The 18,959-nt window shown below is 33.1% G+C and overlaps 2 protein-coding genes across 6 annotated transcripts in view; one reads left to right on the top strand and one right to left on the bottom strand.

Annotated features, from left to right (window-relative positions):
• LOC140664251 (CUGBP Elav-like family member 1-A) overlaps nucleotides 1-18,959 on the top strand; it is a 528,745-nt gene that overhangs the window by 11,880 nt on the left and 497,906 nt on the right. The window lies entirely within an intron of this gene.
• The window catches only part of LOC140664254 (uncharacterized), a 131,600-nt gene continuing 119,172 nt past the window's right edge, over nucleotides 6,532-18,959 (bottom strand). The window contains exons 1-7 of one of the 5 annotated variants that reach the window (XM_072889230.1): nucleotides 10,987-11,112; nucleotides 10,632-10,898; nucleotides 9,476-9,541; nucleotides 8,566-8,774; nucleotides 7,911-8,419; nucleotides 7,241-7,679; nucleotides 6,532-7,154 (exon numbers count right to left, since the gene is read on the bottom strand). In XM_072889230.1, coding sequence (XP_072745331.1) covers nucleotides 7,018-7,154; nucleotides 7,241-7,679; nucleotides 7,911-8,303 — 969 coding nt within the window. In that variant the 5' untranslated portion in view covers nucleotides 8,304-8,419; nucleotides 8,566-8,774; nucleotides 9,476-9,541; nucleotides 10,632-10,898; nucleotides 10,987-11,112 and the 3' untranslated portion in view covers nucleotides 6,532-7,017. Of the gene's footprint in view, nucleotides 7,155-7,240; nucleotides 7,680-7,910; nucleotides 8,420-8,565; nucleotides 8,775-9,475; nucleotides 9,561-9,671; nucleotides 9,780-10,631; nucleotides 10,899-10,986; nucleotides 11,113-18,959 lie in introns of those variants that run through there. The other 4 variants (XM_072889227.1, XM_072889228.1, XM_072889225.1 and 1 more) reach the window with 4 other exon arrangements.

The following is an 18,959-nucleotide window of genomic DNA, read 5'->3' on the forward strand; positions in this document are numbered from 1 at the left end:
AAATAATGTAAATATTTTTTCGTACTTTCTAGAATATTGTAAATATGTTTTAATAAGAGAATTTCAAATAAATTTAATTTTATTAAATAATTTTATAATTTTATAATTTCGGCAAAACTATACAGTAAAATAAAATAATTTAATTATAATTAATATATAATGGCATTATTATTTTACAATAATAGCGTTATAAAAAGAGTTATTTGGACTTGGATAAAATGTAACAAAATTTTAATTTATCATTTCACATAAACATCGTCGATTTATATTAATATATTCAAACATGATTATTATATTATATTTACAATAATAATATATGTATATACATTTACGATACTAAGCAATTAGACTTTTTTATTTTATAATGTTATTAAAATTTGACAAGAAGAATTTTCAATGATGGTTAACATGTTTTTATTCTTACATTCTATTTATTATTTACTCACTAAAACAATAATCAATATACTTGATAGCGCTTGACAATTTTATTGTCGTTGCGTTTGAAATCTTTCACTCTAAAGACTAAAGGCTCGAGGTGCGACAAGGAGGAAAATTTGAGTACTCGACGACATGTCTCGCTAATCTCGTTTACGTCACGCAACGTTGCAGACGTCACGGTGGATATCACGACAATGACGTCGTCGACGTCTATAATATGTCGAGAAGGACGTCATTGTTCTCACGTCACTTTCTTCATCTAGGATAGATAACGTGCATGGGAAAGCGATTTTTATACATATACTTTATAACTATATCGTAGAACCTCCGTTTTTTTAGTCGCCGTCATAAAGCTCAAAGGCGTAAATTCCCATAAAGCAGATGTTGTAGAATGTTCCTAGAAAAAGGGAAAGTGCCATCGTTATGTTATCACTTTCTCTATCTATCGTAAGTGTAAAACATCTTCTTTGATCTTCTCATTTAATATATTTCCACCTATGCACGATATCGACTTTAAAAAAAATTATGATCTAAAAAACTAACTTATGTGAACGAAAGAATTAAATTCTATTTAATAAACAATTATATAAATGTCAAAAAAATCCAAAATATTTTTAAATAATTCATCAACATTTTTTATGTATTATTCTTCGACAGATACGTCGCAATATTGAAATCGTCAATTGTTCTCTTTAGTCTGACCTCCAGAATCTCTGATTAAAATACCCGGTAGTATTTTTAATCAACGTCTGTGATTCAATAGCACCCGTGTAAAATGAGTATTTCCAGAGAGAGCGATGCAATTAATTGGCATCGCTTTAAAGCAGTCTCTTGAATGTTTCCGTGAACGACGCTACGGGGATTGTTTTCGTCGTGCATCACGGGATCAACCTCACCTTCGACGCGAGCGCGAGCATCGCGAGCGTCGTACAAGAAGATGAAAATCCCGAGTAAGAGAGGAGTCTCTCGGAGCCCTCGACGTCGGGAATCTCATCGTCTCTCCGTACGGGCGACGACGAGAAATACGTCGTTGCCTAATGCCACGACTTCCACGAAGCGTGGGTAATACGTATTGTGGACCGCAGAGTCGTGTCGTGATTTTCACTGTACAGACGCGCCCGGTGTTCCCGGGGGCGGTCACGTCTTGCGCGAGATTCAATTTGCCGCCAACCTCCGTTTCCCCTTCTGCTCCCCGTTCCGTCCTTTCCCTTCCTTCTCTCTCTCTTTCTCTCTGTTTCCCCGTTCTTGTCGCTGGCAACCACCAGCCACCACCACCACCACCACCCCCGGGATCTCCTGCTTTAACGCCGTCTCTTTCGCCGTTCGCTTCGTGTCCTCTCCTGTTCAACAAATCCTCCCCTGCAAATCGGCGAGGCAGTATAAACGATCGGACGGACGAACGGATTTCTGTTCTGGGCTGGCGTGACGCGGATCCAAGATTTCTATGGGGAAGTCAAAAATTCATCGTTGTTCTCTCACATCCCCAGCGACACGTGGCATCTTGCGCTAGGTCGAGCCTCTTGAGGATCTTCTCCCTCACGTGACCGGCTCCACTCTTGCCCTTTTGTTCGCACGAGAGAGATTTCCCCGTCCGGGGAAAATGAGTTTACGTGCCACGATAATGTTCAACGCGTCGGAAATTACGGTTTAAAATTAGAGAGAGAGAAGGAGAAAAGTAGAAAGAAATTTATACTTTAAATTAATAAAAGAATTTTGTGAGATATCTGAAATACAAATGAAAAATGTATAACTATTTTATATATGCTTATCAAAATATTGGATCGTTAATATCTACATTGTGATTTTTTTCTTTTAATTTTTATTCCGCGAATTGTATGATAGTATAAAGAGTTTTATCATGTAATGCTTTCACATTATTGATTTATGATATTAAATCTATTAAAATGTTTGTTTTGTTCGTCGTATCTATGCCATCAGATTGTGATATGTTTGTTTTTACAAGACGTTGAAGATTATGATTTTATTTCTTTTTATTTCGCGAGCAACGTACCATGAATTCCATACTGGATGAGAAAATTGGATTGCAGTAGCCAACATGTCCTGATCTTCTATGTTCTAAATTGGCAAATACACTTATATTTGTTCGGTATGTGAGATATATCTCTTCTGTGGTTTACTCGCGCAACATCATAAGCGTGATTACTTACAAAAGTAGTAAAAAAATATTGACAGATAAATAGAGATCGTTAATAAAAGTAAACGTCAATCAAATCAATTACATGAGCAGATACATATATTCTAACGAATCGGATGTGCGTTACCTCAAATGCTATATACTGATCACTAGACTATATGGAGTACAGTACATATGAACAGCGCTAATCGATTCTCTAATATGCGTTTTGATTGCTATCAATATTAACAGCGCATGGTTCAAGATCAAAGCTAAATTTATGATTCTGCATATCGATTCAATTCAAACTTGGTCATATAATATTTAGAAAGAAATTTTCACAAACATGAGCAATCTGAATAAATTTCCCTTCTTTGAAACACATACGAAATGTAAAGAGAGTCACAAGTTTTATCAAATTATTCTGTAAATATTATTTTCTACTGTAAACAAACAATTATGTTTTATTTATAAGATATATCAAGTTTCTTTCTCTCTGATGTTAATAAGTAGATACTTGAAATTTTATTTCTCGTAAAGAAAACGATAAATATAGAATAGAAGGAAATTGAGATGGCAGAGGAATGTGTCACGTTGCAGACAAAAGTAGTTGGCAGCGTAAAATTCAATCAACATTTTCAATCTCACTTATGTAATCAGTGGTTTCTTTCAGCCATTCTAAGATGCGACGATGTGTTGGTCTTCTTGCGGGCCGTCGGCTTTAAAACGAGGCAATACCACTAATGGGTTTAAGTACGGTTTCCTCTGAGCTCTGGTCAGTAGCCGCCAGCGAACGTGTTCGATACTCGGGGTGAAAAGACAAAAAAGGAAAATGTGGAAAGGCGAAAGGAAGATGGGGAAGACACGCGCGCATAAAGTAGCGAAAGGAGAAAGTAGAAACCGCCGAAATGGTCAGACGCGGCGCTCGTGCAAGTAGTAACGGTCCGGCTACGCATCAGACACGCGTTATAAGCTCTCACTTTCGAAAGTTTCCCGCTAGTAGCTGCGGTCGACGAGCAAGTGATTACGTTAAAAGCACTTTACACCTATTTTCCCCGCCGACGTTATACTTATGGCGTCGCTGGCGATAAAATACAAAGTAACACGTTAAGCTGAACGCGATCCTCTTCCGCTGATCTTTCCACCGCGATCTTTGTTCTCTGTCTTTACGTTTTTATTCCACTTTTTGGTAAGCATGCTGCAACAGTGAATTTACGATAGTCGGGTATCTTCGTGAATATTTTTATATTACGACATTTGCGTTTTTTTTTCTTGCAATTTGTCTTCTGTATTTTTTGCGACTTGTTAATTTATGCATGTACTGTTTATTATCTTTAATTTTTCAATTTTTAATTTTATTAAAATCGCATGTTTCTTGTTTCTAATTTTGGATTTTATATCTTAAGGACATTCATGATTTGCTCTTCTTTACATATTTTATTCACAGATTATTTTAACGCCTCTGTTTCTTCTTGAGATTATAAAAAATTTATCGACAAAAAATAAAAAAACTAAAAATTTTGATTTAATCCTTTATTCGGATAATTTAGTAGAAGACAAAAATAGCATTAACATGAAAGAATTAAAAAAAAAAAAAAACATTGTATTTATGACACAGCCGTGAAATAATTACGCTTTAATAATGTTCCTTTATACATTGGATTTATTTTACAATTATTTTGCTTACGGCACACAGTTACATTTTTATTCGTCAATGAATCTTGCTCTACATTTGATCTCATTGACTTTTATCTACTCTTTCACTTTCCATCCAATCTTTTTTTGTCTTAGGTGGCCGTTATTGCTCCGGTTTCGGATCTCCTTACGGTAATCAACGAGCTCTTCCGTTGATTTTCCCATTCCCATCGTTTATTCTTCCTTTCACGTCTTACTTTTTGCTGCAGTAGCACAACGTGCGTTCGACTCTTCCTTTTACACGCGTTGATCCGTGGCTGCTCCTTCCTTCTCTTACTTTCCGCCGTATCTCCTCTCCTACCGCCAATCGCTTCCGCTCCCGTAATTTCCTCTCTTCCTTCTCTTCCGTTCTTTCGGCTCTCGAGTTTTTATCGGTGGGTATGAGGTCGGAATGGCCTCTTCTCAGGCCGCGCTCCACCTTTCTCATTTCGTTTCTACGACGTCCCGCGGCGCTCCTTAACAAGGGAATCAACGTCTCTGACTATGCTTCCCCACACACGCGGGCGCGTTTAAATCCACGTGCGGATATATCCGACGTGTCAATTACAGCGTACCCGGCGTGCCTCTTATTAAGGGGGCTGACGTTCGTGACCCGTTTGTAAATTTATAAAGAGATACCGTGCACACACACACACACACAAGTAAGGTATAAAAGACGGCTGAAAGGAGAGAGATGGTGACCCGTAAATGCAGTCTAGAGGTACACGGAAAACTTCGAGATTGTGCGTTGCGTTTGTGCCAGGTAATTTTCGATAAATACGCCTCGGGATTATGTATGACGTGCGAAGAGATTTGATATCGAATGGCGAACCACATAGGTGGAAAAGTTAAAGAGAAATAGAATACACGGAAAAAGATTGGAGACTCAAAAATTGATTTAAAAATGTCTGTAGTATGTTCTTCTTTTTTTGGTTCTTAATTTTCTTCGTTTAATTTCGTCTTTCATTAATTTTGGGTAAAATACCTTTTGGTTAATAATGAATAACATTACCTGTAGGAATATTTCAATATTTTATACCGTTCTCTTGTATCGTCGAGAAATGAAGAATTGATAATTCATGTTGAAACTTATAGGACGAACAAAGAACGTTTCTGAAGATATTAAAATGCGATTACGATTAAACAATTCATGACTTTGCCTCGCTTACATATTTTATAACTATATAATTCACTAATTAATTATTTTTCCAGTCGATTATGCATTTAAACAATGTGATCGAAAAATTAGAAGTTTTTTCATTGCCAGCAAGTTTTTGCTGTTGCTTTCTTATTTTCTGCGTACCTTTTACTTCATCCTTGCCTTATCTGGCCTTCGTTTACCCATCCTTAGCCTTGGCTGGAATTACGGCACGCCACATCGCTGTCGCGTTTCTTCCTTAATAAACGTCGACAGCGATAATGCGCTTCATAGTATGAGGGATATTTAGCGCACTTTGCGTTGTAAGCTCGTTGAACGCGAATATTTGTGACGTCCGACGTTCTGTCTTAGTCCATTGCATGTAATGTTAAGCTCGTAATTGCCGTAAAGTAGACTGTAAAACTTGCCTCTTCCTGGTCTGTCTATTATATGTCCTTAAAATTTTCAAGTTCGCGCTAAGTATAATTTTCCACTTTTATTCTACTTTCATACGGTTCAAAAGTCGTAATCCTCTTTTTGCTTGTTTTATAGCTTCGTCAGAAAGTATATAGAATATGCCAATTAAACGTACACACCTATTAGAGTGCATTGCGACGACCGGTATAAGACAGCAAAACAAAAATAGAACATAAAACTAAGAATTTTTGATTTTCAATTTTAATAATAGATTTTTTGCCCGTTTTAAAATCTATTTCTTTTTATAATTCATAATATATTCCTTAGTTTTTCTTAATTATAATATTTATCATTATTATAAGATTTTTGAATTATTTAAATGATTAAAAATGTAATGCTTGTGACGAAATAAGCAAAATAGACTTCTGTGCAAATATCACTGTGCATGTAAATTTAAGATTTTTCTTTAGAATCTTAATTGTTATTTTCGTTAGAAAAGATATGTAATATTTTATATTAAAAGAGTAAGTATAGCTACGAAATGACAAAATTATCTATCTTTATTTAACTATTTATTTATCTTCTTCTTAGGTACTTAATATTAATCATAAGTTAACATATTTAAATAATTTTGTTTCACTTTTTTTAAAATATATTTAGCCACATTTTGATAAATACTTTTTGCTAAATAAATTTTTATTGAACTTTATTAAAATTAAGATTGGTTTAAATACACTGAGCAACAAAATTAGCGCAACAAAAGTTTTTATCGAAATTTCACTCAACTTCAAATAATCATAACTCCGCGAAACATTGTCTTATCTAAAAGTTTTTTTTTTTATTTTGAAACTTAATGTCTCTACTTTAAGAAGCATTTGTCAGATTTCGAATTTTTTCTTCCCCCCTCTCGCCTTCTTCTCAAAAGTAAGAATATGTTTTGTTTCGGAAAATTTGCACAGCTTGACGCACTCCACGGAGTGAAATGAATTTTTTTTCACAAATATCATGATAATCATATTTCAAATTTCGGCATTATAATTTTTCGGGATTTTGCTTGTCCTTCGTTTTTTCCGAACGAAAACTTTTTTACGATTAATGATCTTCTATTTACGTATTCAGTATCCTTCTTGCATGATCCAGATTTCTTCTGTTGTAGAGAAAGTTGTACTCCACTTGCAACGTTTAAAATAGATTATCGATATTCGCAATATTTCAATTACAATTTTTTTCTTAAATATTGCGATCCTTTTGTATCGCCTTTTGTACCGCGTGACATTCTTTTTATCAACCGTCTACGTTTACGCGATTGAATTTCTACCTCTTCTTCCGAAGAATCATGTCTCCTTGTACTGCCTGTAACATTAATATTTATATAAGTACTCTTTTTTCTACACAAAGCAAAGTTTTTGTTTCATTTTCATACAAAATAACTTCATCACCTTGTTTCACTTCATTTTCGCTTTCTGTCTGAGACTTCATATTGCATTGATAAAGAAACTTTCTTGAAAATTGCTCAATGGATTCGTCTGGCTCATTGGAAATTTCTGAAATATCTTTGTTATCGTCTGCTATAATCTTTGAAAACACAAATTTAGTTTGTGATTTGCTGATCTCCAAAAATGCCGAGCTCAAATCTTTTTTCAGAAAAGGTTCAAAATACTTGTTCAATTTTCTATCTAGAATCGGTGGCTGTTCGCCCATATCTGTAGTCGAGATTAATTTGTAAGGTCTTACACCGGTAGACTCATAAGACAAATATAATACAACATTATAAAATTTGTCAGTATCTATATCTTTCATTTGTGGTATGCATAATTTAATTTCGGTAATTTCTGGATTACGACACATATTAATATTTGTAATCCTAGAGAGAAAGTCCTAAGAATTAAAAAACATTTTTAATTTAATTTCTCAATATATAAAAAAAGTATTTCTATTCTAATTGTTATGATCATCATAACAAATGTAACATTAAAAATAAATTAAATAGAGATTTACTATTATAAAATGTTTAAAAATGTAATTAAAAAATTTAAAAGAGAAAAATCAAATAATTAGTATTTAACAAATAATAATTAATCTTTATGTTAATAGGTTTTTTTCAATTACCCTCAATTCTTCAAACTGCTTAAAACGGCAAAGATGACTATCAACGTGATGCTTACAGCTTTTTAAAAAATGCTTTATATTATTTTTAAATATCGATGATTTATCACCGATAGGATGTTGCGATAATATTTTTTGCACATTGATAGTAGGCAACGCCCACTTTCCTAATTTTCCACGACCGTTTTCGTCTATCAGTATCTCTATTGCGTACAGATCGTTCTTTTGGACATCTTGTTCGGTACTATTGATTTCAAAAATCAATCTCAAATTTTGGTCAAATTCTTGGCATCGGGATCCCGCGAATTGATGAAGTTCATGGCATAATTGCATTTGCATATCCGGTATATAAAATTTTGTGATTTCACTGTTGTGTATCGATGCCATTTTTAACATTTGCAATTGAACGGATTTGGATTTTTCAATTATGGATTCTAGCCGAAAGACATGCGCTTTCAACTTAGCGTTCTCTTTCAACAGTTTTCTTTCAACTTTTTTCTTCTGATTAGATTCTAAATGAACAAAACATTTTAATAAAATTTCTCATTCAAATGACTCAATGCTATATATATGTTATAATTTATTAATACATGAAAACTTTTATTAAAATTATAATACATTTATTAACAGATGAAAACTGTTATTAAAATTATAATACATTTATTAATAGATGAAAACTTTTATTAAAATTATAAGATTCTCGTCAGAATATAAAATTTCGGGTAATTATTCACTTATACGGAACCACCCCCGATTTCAATGTCCTTCACATATGTTATCAAGGTCATCATCCTGAGTAATGTTGTGAAGATTTTTGGCCGCACTCGACATTTATTGAAAAGTTATTAAGACTCCTCAAAGCAATTTCTGTGTAAGTGGAAAAGATATTTAATCGACATTTCTTCATTGTGGCCACACACACACACACACGCGGGGGCCTTCGGCCCCCTCCCCTCCCGCGCCCATCCCGCCGGTAGAAGTGTCCTAGACAGAAGTGCGGAAAAGTACGGTGTGTACTTTGTTGAGAAATAACTGTCAGTTAAGTCGTAATTTACCATCAACAAAGTACGCACCGTACTTGTTTGCGCACTTCATCCCCCCGTGTGTGTGTGTGTGTGTGATATGAAAATATTCCCTCACTCATATTTATATTATTCCATAAGAATAAAAATGAAAATTATTAGTACTATTGTACATGTGTGTAAGAATATTAGTATAATATTTCAAAGTCGCATATCTCAGAAACCAAACGAGACCGCCGCAAAATTCAAAGCATGCATTACTTAGGAGTGTACCCTCTACAACATATATCAAGGTCATTAAAATCGGGGGTGACTCCCTATAAGGAAACATTTACCATTAAATATCTCGGAAAGTATAAGAGACCGCCATTTAAGTTATTAGGAAAAGTTGATCAGTACTTTCCTCTCTATAACATATATCTAGGTCAACATCATCGGCGAGGTGTGACCTTTTCTAGATATTTACTTCGTCTTTTATTACAAATTTTAGATAAATACGTCATATATTTTAAAATTATAACTTTATAACAATAAAAGGAAAAATACCTGTACTGCTGAATTTATCCTTAACGTTCTTCATGTTTATGGAAAATATGATTTTTTTGCTCCTTTCTAATAATATATAAAAAAGTGATATTATTTATTTTTCTTTGCTTAAATTAACTTTGCTTAAATTAAATTTTACATATGTCTAAAACAATTAAACTTTGCAGTGCCTTTTTATTAAAAATTTAAAACTTACTTTTTGAAAAAAAAAAAAACAACTTCGCACACAGTGCAAATAAAACTTTCTAATTTCTAATTACGAAATGTACATAAGATTACAATAAGACAAGTATCTCTCATGATCTCTATATACATAATGTTAAAATCTGGCAACATAACGTATTTATGTATTTGACATTGAGAGAAATGATGTTCGAATAGATGTAAAATCATAAGACGTATATATTACAATAATATTTACAAAGTTTATTTATATTTTTCTATTTTTCTTCTTACAAATCTCTCTCTCTCTCTCTCTCTCTCTCTCTCTCTTTCTCTTTCTCTCTCCCCCCTCTCTCTTTCTCTCTGTTCCTCTAAATTACAATGTAAAACTAATTTTTTTAATGTTATATTATTAAAGCTAAGTTTTGCCTAATTAAAACATTATAAATTGAAAATTAAGATAACATATTTATAAATTATAAAATAATAAAATTATTATTCATATAATATTATTATTTATAAAATACAAAATAATAAAATTTATTAACATATATAAAGTTATATAAAATTATTTTTTGCGTGATGAAATGGGGTTTTTGATTGTTTCGAAATCGGGAATGCTCTCAAAGTATTGCGCATTTTTACTTTGCCGTTTAAAATACATATAATCAACTTTTTGGTGACTTTAATTGTTTGTAATTTTTAATAAAATTATAATTTTTTGTTTTTTTCTTTCTCTCTCAAATTATAATTTATTTTTTACCAAATTACAAATTTTGTTTGAACAAATTTAAAAAAATAATTACAGTTGGATTAGTGATTTCTACGAAAAAGATTTACACAAAAATGAAAAAATGTTTCTATAGAAAACTGTTTGAAAGCGACTTTGACGGCTATTTTCACACCATGTATCTATTAAACTATTATAAAGTCCTATTATATTTAGTTCTATTATATAATCCTCGTAGAGATCGTAATAGATGGACATACATACATAGCTTCAAACTCAATTTTGGCAGGCTGCTGATTCCACAAGTCCCTTCGTTAAGCGAAAAGCCTTTTTGATCGGCGGCAATGGACGGCATTCTACAGCCAGACTTCATCCTCCGATTGTCGAATACTGAATTTCATCGGGTAAAACGTCGTCGATATACATGGCTCGCGTAGCGTGTTGGCGACACGTGTCCCGATAACGGACGCACCGCAAACTCATTACCGAAACGAATCGGTCGATCTGGGTCGTTCGGTTCCCCTAACGACGCTGTTGGCATATAAAGAATTCAGCGTTAATGTATGTTCGAACCCGAAACTGTACGTGCGTACGAAAGCATACGAATTAGAAATATTACGTTTAATTATGTGTGTGTATACTCGACCACGTGGTCGCGATTAATGATGCTAATGCTTCTATCCGTGCACGCGATTTGTTCACAATTGACCCTCGTTTGAAAACGATTAAATGTATTATTGAGCACGTAAATATCGTTTTTCTCCTGGCTATTAATGTTACGAGTTAAAAATAGTCTCTTAACAATCTATTAACTTGAGAATTCTTAAAACACTCGTTTGTTATCTGTAATATCTGTTTATTGCTGAATGTGAATGCCTTGTAATTTTTTTTAAACTTATTCTTCAGAAACAACAGTTGTAAAAGAAATTTCTCTCTTTTTCACTAAAATTTGTTTATTAAAAATTTATATATATATATATACACAAAATGTTCTATTATAATCTTTCACGCAATTATTTTCCATTTACTATTCGTTGTTTGAAAGAAAAAAAAAATATTGTTTTTGAATGATTCGGAAGATAATTGCGTGGGAATATTACAATAATTTCCATTCCGTATATATATATATATATATATATATATATATATATATATAACTCTTTACTATATATTTTAACAAAATAATACTACTTTATGGGAGGTGATTTTTTAAGATTTGTACCAGTTTGGTCAGTTGTTTTATAGTAATCCGATTTAGATAGTCTCAGCCGCGCTCGCATCCATCCCTCGTATTTGGACATTCAAGGGACTTATGGTTCCATTCCGCGAAATCCACTCAAGCGTTGGACTATCAAGGATCTTCGGTTGAATTTATAAGAGGGGAAATTCTTCGATATCCAGAACGCCGACGTAGGACATCGTCGTAGCTCCCCCCATTGTTAAGCGGGACCTCATACATATCGATAAATAAGAGGTCATGGGATTTAGGAGGAGGAGAATTTATTGCAGGCAGTGATTCTTATGGTTAAAGCATGAAAAGACTGACTAACGATTGGCAGGAGAAAAGGCAAAAAAAGTAAAAGAGATATTTTCCGGTGAAAAATAATTGTTACTGTTGACCCCGACCGGACCCCGATCATGGATCTGGCTCGACTTTTAGAAAGCTTTCTTTGAATAATGACATTTATCTCTGATATCACGGATGTGGAGAGAAGACAAAGCATTTTTCACTATAACAAGAAGATTTTTTATTCTTATAAAATACGATATGGGAATATACTTCTACGCTAATAGTCTATATTTTATTTTATTCTTACAGAAAATAACAATTAGTTTAATAAAAAATGTATATTCTTTGTTAAATATAGAACCATCCTTACATTTTCTTTACAAAAATTTAAATATAGATATGAATATATTTAAGCAATTTAATTGAATATTGAAAAAAGTTTCAATAAATTAGTTTGAGAGATAAAGTTATTAAAATATTACTTTAATTAATTTTAAATGAACTTTATTTAAAAGTATAAAAAAAACAACACTAATTTAGAGTTATATTAAGATATTTAATATTAATGATTGAGAGAGAGAGAGAAAGAGAGAGAGAGAGAGAGAGAGAGAGAGAGAGAGAGAGAGAGAGAGAGAGAGAGAGAGAGAGACAGACAGAAGCAATGTTAGCTTACAATTTAACTTTGTAAATTGAAGAAAAAGTCATATCAAATTTCTTGAGGCGCGTATTTTCTTTATTACTTTTCTTTGATGTCTTCTTGAACATATACAATTTGCTTAAATTTTATTATGTATTTGACGAACACTGTGATAATTTAATTATAAATTAATTAGCGAATTGTGTACTTTACATTATAATAAACTATATAAAAAGAATAAAGAAAAAAAACACATTACTAATTAAAGTTGATGATAATTATGTAACGTCATTTCGGAATTAAAATATCGATTTTTTTTTATGTAACCTTATATTCATATTAAAAATATCGATTTTTTTCTTTCTCTCTCTATTTCTCTAGAATAATATTTTATAAAAATCTATTTACTTTTTCTTGGTCTCTTCATTTCTCAGTTCGTTATGCCGTGTAATTTCGTGTTGATAGTGCCTTTCATATGCACCGCTCCAGTTCGGAAAATACGAGAAGAAATCCGTTTGCGAGAAATAACTGCGAATTGCACTGACAGAACCAATCACGATCCCGGATAGTTTCGGCTTTTCTGGTATCGAGAGAAGCCAAAACGATTCGCTCTGCAATAAGAGAACCATCGGTCCACGCTCATAAAATTCGACATGTATGTTGCATGTCCAGACGCGATTGCGTAACCGAAACTCTTTGGTACACACGTAACGCATTTACGATAAGCTTTTTGGGATGCGCTACGCTTTGTGCAGATCCTGTGTTACTTTCTCGCGTATCCGCGGATCGTTATCCACGAGCTCCATCTGGCATGTTCTTCCATCGAAGAGCAAAATCGATGCCCCCGTTTCGGTCATTCATGTTTCACGCACGTATATAATTTTACAGTCAACGTAAAACTTTAACACGGTCTCAAGCGGCAACAGCAAATATATTATATAATATTTGATTAATCGTTCTTCTGACATTTGTTCTTGCCATACATACACATGCCGAGATATTTAATTATACATATTATTAGCTACATGATATAAATGTTTTATTAAAATTAAATTAATTTAATAATATAAGTCTTCATTTCGAAAATGCTGTAAATCCGTTTGAATATATAAATGAATAATACAGATTAATATGGATATCCCAGAATTAATTTTCATTTACGATTTTTATGTATTAAAAAATCGGAAACCTATTCAGATTTCCGAGTCAAAATTTTCTATTTTTAAACTTAACTTTCTTATATTTATGGATTCTAAAGAAATATAATAGGTTCAATTTATATAAAAATTAAACTCCTATACTTTATACTTTATATAGTTAATAAATAAATATTTTTTTACTTAGAGATTTAAAAGAAGAAAACTTTAATTAAATAATTTGGAAAGAGGATAATCTATATATTATATGACTCCTTAAAAGTCAAAATAGATATTAGATTAAAAATTGATATTGGAAGTAACAAAAATTTAATTCGAATTAGTCCAAAAATATATCATTGAATTAAGTAAAATCAATTCTTTTAAAACAGCAGAGCCGTTCTCTATCACCATTTAATTTTAAAAAATCGATCCTTTTTTTAGACAAATAAAAAAGAAGAGTATCTAAAATTACTGAGAGATGTATGTGATCTCGATGATTAATAGGAGGCAACTTTCTTCGAATCGCACGGGGTGCACCTGTTGCTTAAGCGTTGCATCAAGCGAAATAAGGCCGACATCGCAGGTCGATATCTTCTTGCGAGCGAATAACAGCGTTACAAAATTAATTTAATATTAATGATACGTGAAAATATATTTTAATCAACCGTCCTCCCCATATGTTTGGGGCTAGAAAATACACGAAGACGGTCGATGATTTTAGACGGATCGCGTGGGAGAATTGGAGCACGCGCGGCGTTGAAACGTTTTGCGGTTCGTGAAAAGGAAGGATCAGAGTCTAGGCGCATAGAAGCGAAGCGCGGGGAGGTAGGGGATGACACCACACCTCACGAGATGGACTTGCCATTATGCCCAAACTAAAGCTGGGTATTCAGCCATCCGCAAGCTTATTAGTATGCAAGCGAGCTCGTTGCCTTAGGTGGCTTGAAAGCCCCGTGTGTCACATTCACGACGCGTTACCCTAGACGCGCAACATACTGCGCCCTGGCACGATATACTGGCAGCAACATCCTGTATCTTCCCCTCCTCCTTCCCATTCTCCGTCTCCGACTCCGACTCCGACTCAGACTCCCTTACCTTCTCGTGTTCCTTTCAACCGGAGTGACTACTTCGTCTGCTCTCCGCCGTCTCGGAATGCGTCACTGAATGATGCACCGCGCGCCTGAATTATACGCTCTTTCCTTCGACAATTCGAGGCTAATTCCTCTAATTGGCCCGCTCGTATTTGCCCTTTTAGGTACGTTCTCTGGGACAGCTATGACGACGTCATGCGCGGTAGGGTAGCGTAGAAGATAATGCACCCGGTACTTCTCGCGTAAGCTAGTTGCCATGAGTTGGCGTAAATAGCTATCTTCTATTACATTAGCAATGCTATTCACTGCCTAGCTTTGGCGGGAAACATAGTAAACGACGTAATGCTTAATATTATGTAATCTTGTTCTTTTGAACATGCTCTTGCACTTTCTAATTCTGCAATTCTACATTATTTGCATCATATTCTAAATATTTTTCTAATAAGTAAACTAGATAAAAAGTTTTACGACAAATTTCATGAAACGTTATAAAATATAAACTTGTCTGAAAAATTAATTAATAGCAATATAATCTTCTTTATATGAAAAGAGCATCTCTTAAAATTCTAAAAATATGCTTAAAGAAAGTTGCCATTATCCGTAGACGATTGACATTACTAGTAGACAGATCTCCATTTCTGATTCTATTATTAAACACAAAGCCTATCTCTGCGCGACACATGATCCTTGAACAAAATTTTCCACCACGAGGTACGTCTTCCTCGAAGAATACACAAAAGACCATTGTAAACAGAACTAGCGATAAATATCCCTTCAAATTGAATAATGGTCCGCTAGTCTAATTAGAGCCCGCACGCGGTGATCAATGCAACGTTAGACAGCATTGGCTTTGCCAGAATATCTCTGCACAGGCACCTGTCGAAAGATTAGAGTAGAACGTGACTAAAATCTCTAGTGTGTTTCTATACTCATTGCTTTTGATAGGCTAGACTACTAATTAACTGGGTGGCTGTTGCTAAGTGAACGCGACGCTTTTTGGCATGCGATGTCGTGCGGTGTTTCCCGCCTGTTGACACTGACAAAGCGCATCGATAAAATTGCCAACAACAGTTTCACATCAACTATAAAATTTCGATCTTGGTAACATTCCTCGTGGCTTCAAGATTTCAATGATTTTCTTTGTCTTTTCATAATAAAATTTAATGAAATCTACGAGATATTTCTTTACTTTTTTTAATACACAAACTTTTTTATTTTTTTACACAAATTTGGTCTCTCTTTGATCAATTTAAATTCTTTTAGTATGTGTCTGACTTGAAAAAAATTACAGTTTCTTGTTTTAAACTATTAAAAATTTAAGAAAAGAATAAAAAGAGAATTTAAAAAATTAATCTTTATTTAAAGATAAAAGTAAATACAGATATATTTTTTGTGTGATTTTTTAATTGAAAATTAAAACATGTTCTTTTTTAATTAAATAATTAAAAACAATATAAGATTATATTATACTATATTAGACAATTTTTGCTAAAATAAAACAATTTTTCCCAATTACATTTACGTTTATAAGTATTAATTGGAATAGTTAAAAAAATCTATGACAAAAATTTGTGTTATTTATAACGTTCAATTTCCATTTCTCTCTTAACAAATAAAATATCTAAAAAAACTTAAGACAAAAGTAAATATATATTAAGTTTCTTGCTTTTTAATTTAAACTAGTTTAATCCCCATGAGAATTTGTAAAAAGAAATTTTCTATTTTTAAGAGGTATTAAATGATAATAAGATCTAATAATATGTAACATGAAAGACTGACTGAACTGATGATTGTTAACATTTTCTGAATACTCGACTAGAAAAATCAAATATTCGCTTTAAATAACCTTTGATAAAATCTGCCGTGGTCCTTTGCAGCAAAATGATATGTTTATCATGCAAAATCGCGTGTAGCGTTTTCAGCTGCTTTAGTGGTTGAGCATATTTGCCTGCTCGAGGGCAAAGGAAGATTATTTTTAGGTCTTTCGTGCTACTTAGCACCGGATCGAGCTAGCTTCGGTTAACCCTTGCCACGAGTTTTCATCGGTTTTACTTTGTTCAAAATATTACCGTACACGCGCGTGCTCCTTCTTTGACAATTTTTTTATATCATACGGCTCACCATTTCCTCGCTCGGTCGCTTTACAAAAGAAGGCGGATATATTTGCAACATTTCTCATATGCAGTTGATGTCATGAGACACAATTTATGTCACGTAAGATGTAAGCCACAAATATTTGCATACTCGAGAATGTTACGGGTTATTTTTGTTTAATTTTATTCAAAATTCAAAATTGTCCTATAAAAAGTTTACAATAATCTTATTATCATTGACATCTTGTCACAAATCTATTCGTGAAATTTATAGAAATTTCATAAGTTATCGTTAATTATTGATTGAACATAGCAGAATGTAGACATTCTATATGTGAAATAATAGAGGAATAGAAGCGTTTCGTCGCAGAAGAAGATAGAAGATCTAACAAGAAGAAGAGGGACATAAATTATATAATCTGATAAAAAAAATCATACGTAGAAGAATATGATTTCTCTTACAAAAATTTAAAGTGTGACTATAAGATAAAAAATTTATTAAGTATATATTGCATATATTGTATACTTCTGTTTGCATAAATATAATTATATATTTAATCAAATATATAACCTCTTTTTCTAATAGTCTGTATAAATTATAGATATATGCATGTACTATTGTAAAGTCACAAAAATCGTGAAATATGATTATAAAACATCTGTGAGAAGGTGTTTTAGTACGAGAAAGTGTTTTAGATACATAAGATATCGAATTTCCAAAATTCTTCTTGAACATCATACAATAACGTGTAATAATAAGTTGTTAGCTGTATAATAACGAGTGCACGTATAACCCTTATAGAAGCAACGAAACGACGTAACTTTGGTTAATCTCACTTGCTTAGCTAGTACCCTTTCTCATAACAGTTATGATGTACGTTTACCGTTTACCGTCTATGCTTACGGACGTGCAAGCGCGGCGTAATCCGACTAATGTCATTACGGAGCACTACGTAGGATTAAATCGTTGCTGCTGCTCACGAAAGGGGTCACGTCATAAACTTTGCATTTACCGTGTACGACGCTGGACATCTTTTTCCCTCCCCCCATACGTTTTGTGTGGCCAGTGAATGACGTGTTTTCTCGAAACTCACGTTATTTTTTTTTATCGGATGAGAGATGACGTTCCGCGCGAACAAGTTTTGCATCAAATTGATTTTATGGCTCAAATGTTAAAGGCATACGAGATTTATGTTTGAAATTAAGGGGAAAGTTAAGATTAATTATAAAGCATAAATAATAGCTATATATTCTCTGTTACAGCAATTTTTAATATATATATATATATATATATATATATATATATATACAATATAAAAGAATAAGATAAATTTTTGAGAATAAATTTTTTTAAATAGATTTTCTGCTGTCATACAGATAATTTTAACTATATAATTTTGATAATTCAATGATAGTTGTTTGAGCAAACGAGACTTGTGTCAAAAAATTATACGATCCTAGATGGGTTAAACTTACAAAAATTTCAGCAGCTAGTTTGTAACATACAACATTACAAACCAATACAATTTACAAAAACGACGGCAGTAAAGTGCAAGATGATTTACATTAAAAGCGATCGTTAAAGCGTTACCCCGACGTACTCGTACGTTGAACAGATCCTGCGATCACACTAAAACGCATCGGCAATAACGGTGAAACGTATCTAATTGGCTGGAAGATGATCGCCATTTTACCGGGAGAACAGCTTGGACGCGATATACCCCCGTAAAATGTAACTTGCCAAGGGATAAAGTACACGCTTTCCCGCTCGCTTTTTACGACGCGACTAACCGAGAACATGAGATGATACGACAATGACTTCTCGTCAGATGATACCGGATATACATGTAATTTTGACATTTTTACTATCGTACGTACATTCTACGAGTGCTTTTCTAAAATATATAAAGAAAATCTTTTCCCTCTATAATCATTTGTAAACAAAATTTGGAAAAAACTAGAGCTTTGCTTTTTATGAATTTTTATTTAGTAGCAATTATAAGAAAATATTGCGAATTGATTTGCAAATAAATGGATAATTTCAGAAATTTATATGCAGGTGTTTTCGTAATTTCAGTCGGAAATTAGGTCGGGGAGTGAAATGACGTATCAAACGTCGCGT

This window comes from Anoplolepis gracilipes, chromosome 3 (assembly GCF_047496725.1).
Source record: "Anoplolepis gracilipes chromosome 3, ASM4749672v1, whole genome shotgun sequence".
In the NCBI taxonomy this organism is placed as follows: Eukaryota; Metazoa; Arthropoda; class Insecta; order Hymenoptera; family Formicidae; genus Anoplolepis; species Anoplolepis gracilipes.